A 2,342-nucleotide genomic window follows, 5' to 3' on the forward strand; every position below is an offset into this window, starting at 1 on the left:
GACTACACTACTTGGGTTGAGATCAAAGATTCTGAACATGGATTCCTGGAGTCAGCTTTGACCAAAAGGTCTGAGTCATCCCTACTTTTATGTAGGGCTTCTAAACAGCTCTTTGTGATTCTCAAGCTTTGACTCAACAGTTCTGTGGGAAATCATCATAACTAGATATCTTGAAAATATCCCAGATCTTTTCCACTCCCTCTGCAAAGACACTACTGACCAGAGGCCAGAATGGATACCCTCACAAAGTAGTGAGATTGGTCTCACATTTAAAATTCTGAATTTGTTGAAAAGGAGAACCTAATTACTCTATAAATGTAGGCCTTCAACATGAACCAGTTCATTCTTCACACACCAGGCAGAAAAACCATAGTTTCCCAAAACAAGGTTTGAAATGAGTACTAGTGGGGGGTCCATGCCTTAAAGTAGCATTGTAAACCTGAATAGCAAACTGTCATGTGACTTATTTAACAGAATAATAAAGTGGTCAGGTTATCATTTTTACATTTAAGTAGTTATAACTGTAACAAATAACCATAGTGCTAAGAGCTAACATACATAAAGTTCTCAGCACGTATTGGACATCTTACCAGCATCATCTTATTTAATGTCTCAGATGCCTTATAAAATACTAGAGGAAACCACGTAACATTACCAATGTCACCCAAACTGGTTAAAATATCAAACAGGGATTTACACCCAGGCCTACATTACACTAATTCTTATGTTCTGGACTCCCGCTTAAAAAAATAAAATAATCAATCTCACATTTTGGATGGATTTTATGAGTAAACTCAAGTTTTACAATTGACAATTAAATCTTACATAGTTTTGCCATTTTGATATTTCTCCTTGTATCATTTCTTCCAACTGTGCATTATCATCTGTGGTAATTAAACTGGACAAGAAAGAGTCTCGTAACAATGCATTTGGCAAAGTACTTACATAGTCAATGGGCTTGAGGGATTTAACTCTAGATGTTGGGCAGCCACAGGAAATAAGGTCAGCATAGAGGCCTTCTTCTAACACACACTGGTTATCAAACATATCCTCCTGGTAATATAGAAGCCAGCTAAAAAACAGTAGTACAACACAGTCAGCTCTTACTCAGTTGGCAGTGTAGGCTCATCGTGCTGTGGAAGCTGGAGTAGAAGGACATTCAAGGTGTGGTGCCCACTAGTCTTACTGACTGCTTTTCATGTGCCCAGCTTCAGGTGAGGCACTTTACCTGTATTATTTTACTGCACTTTCAATAATTCTTAGTTGGAAACAGATCTTTGTTTTAATAAGCAAAAAAAAATAAGCATTAGAAAGGTTTGACGATTTGTCCAAGAGTCCCTCAACTAATAAATAATAGAGCTATAATTTGAAATCAGAAGACATCTTATATTTTAAGTTTATGACATTCTTTCATTTGGTGGCATCAAATATAAGGTCCTGAGATCAAATTATGTTGATTAGCAAGTACTTAGTTTAAAAGTTCTTTTGGGGAAACCATTTTTGGTATCCTTATTTAATGAACTTGTATTCAATCTCAGTGAATGAAGAACTTGATTTGTAAAATAATACCTGAGTATATATAAAATCTGTCACCTATACATGTACGAACTAATGGGGGATGATTTCTCATTTTCCCTCTCACTATCTGTGTCTCTCCCCAGTGAACAAAGGCACCCTAAGGCAAAAGCCTCTTAAAAAAAGAAAACTCTGTAAATTTATAAGCAATCTAGTTACCAAATAATAGTAGAAAACACTCAACAAGCATACTTACCAGCCCCGAAGAACTTTAAAAGAACATGGTGTGAATGAAGTCAAATCTGCAATACTTTTGGTAATATCAATACATTCACCCTGGAACCCTGGTTTGCTGAACGCTTTGAGCTACAAGAAAATACAGCAATAATTAAACAGATAACAATTGTTTGATATTACTGTAAGCAAATAGAAATCTTTTAATTTCCTGTACTTTAAAAACAAATTCAGCAAAGTATCAGACTCATGTTTTATTATTATCAATGAATTCATTGGGGGATGATGACAATTCCTTAAACTTGCGTTTTCTGTTGAGAAAGTCATGACACATTTTTGCACAGAGAAATATGACATGACCTTTCCCCACAACCTAATATTTATGATTTTCATCCATCTCTTGCACCAAGTTGTGGATACAAAAGGCCTAGAAAACGATTTCTGCCTATAAAAGTAAATCAGAATGGCTCGTCCACTAAACTGGGTCCTTCTGCACTGTTCCAAACAATGACTATCCCCTGTGGTGAGACTACATGTATAAAATAAGAAACACTTTAGTGCTAAACATGAAAGAGGTCTGGATTAGCAAGGGA

The 2,342-nt window shown here is 35.9% G+C and overlaps 1 protein-coding gene across 3 annotated transcripts in view; it reads right to left on the reverse strand.

The window, feature by feature from the left end:
• CRYBG3 (crystallin beta-gamma domain containing 3) overlaps positions 1–2,342 on the reverse strand; it is a 125,017-nt gene that overhangs the window by 32,141 nt on the left and 90,534 nt on the right. For all 3 annotated transcript variants that reach the window (XM_006171554.3, XM_006171553.3, XM_006171555.3), the window contains exons 16-17: positions 1,772–1,881; positions 946–1,072 (exon numbers count right to left, since the gene is read on the reverse strand). In XM_006171554.3, the coding sequence (XP_006171616.1) occupies positions 946–1,072; positions 1,772–1,881 (237 nt within the window). The remainder of the gene's footprint in view (positions 1–945; positions 1,073–1,771; positions 1,882–2,342) is intronic.

Source organism: Tupaia chinensis, unplaced genomic scaffold (assembly GCF_000334495.1).
Source record: "Tupaia chinensis unplaced genomic scaffold, TupChi_1.0 Scaffold149851_1, whole genome shotgun sequence".
Classification (NCBI taxonomy): Eukaryota; Metazoa; Chordata; class Mammalia; order Scandentia; family Tupaiidae; genus Tupaia; species Tupaia belangeri.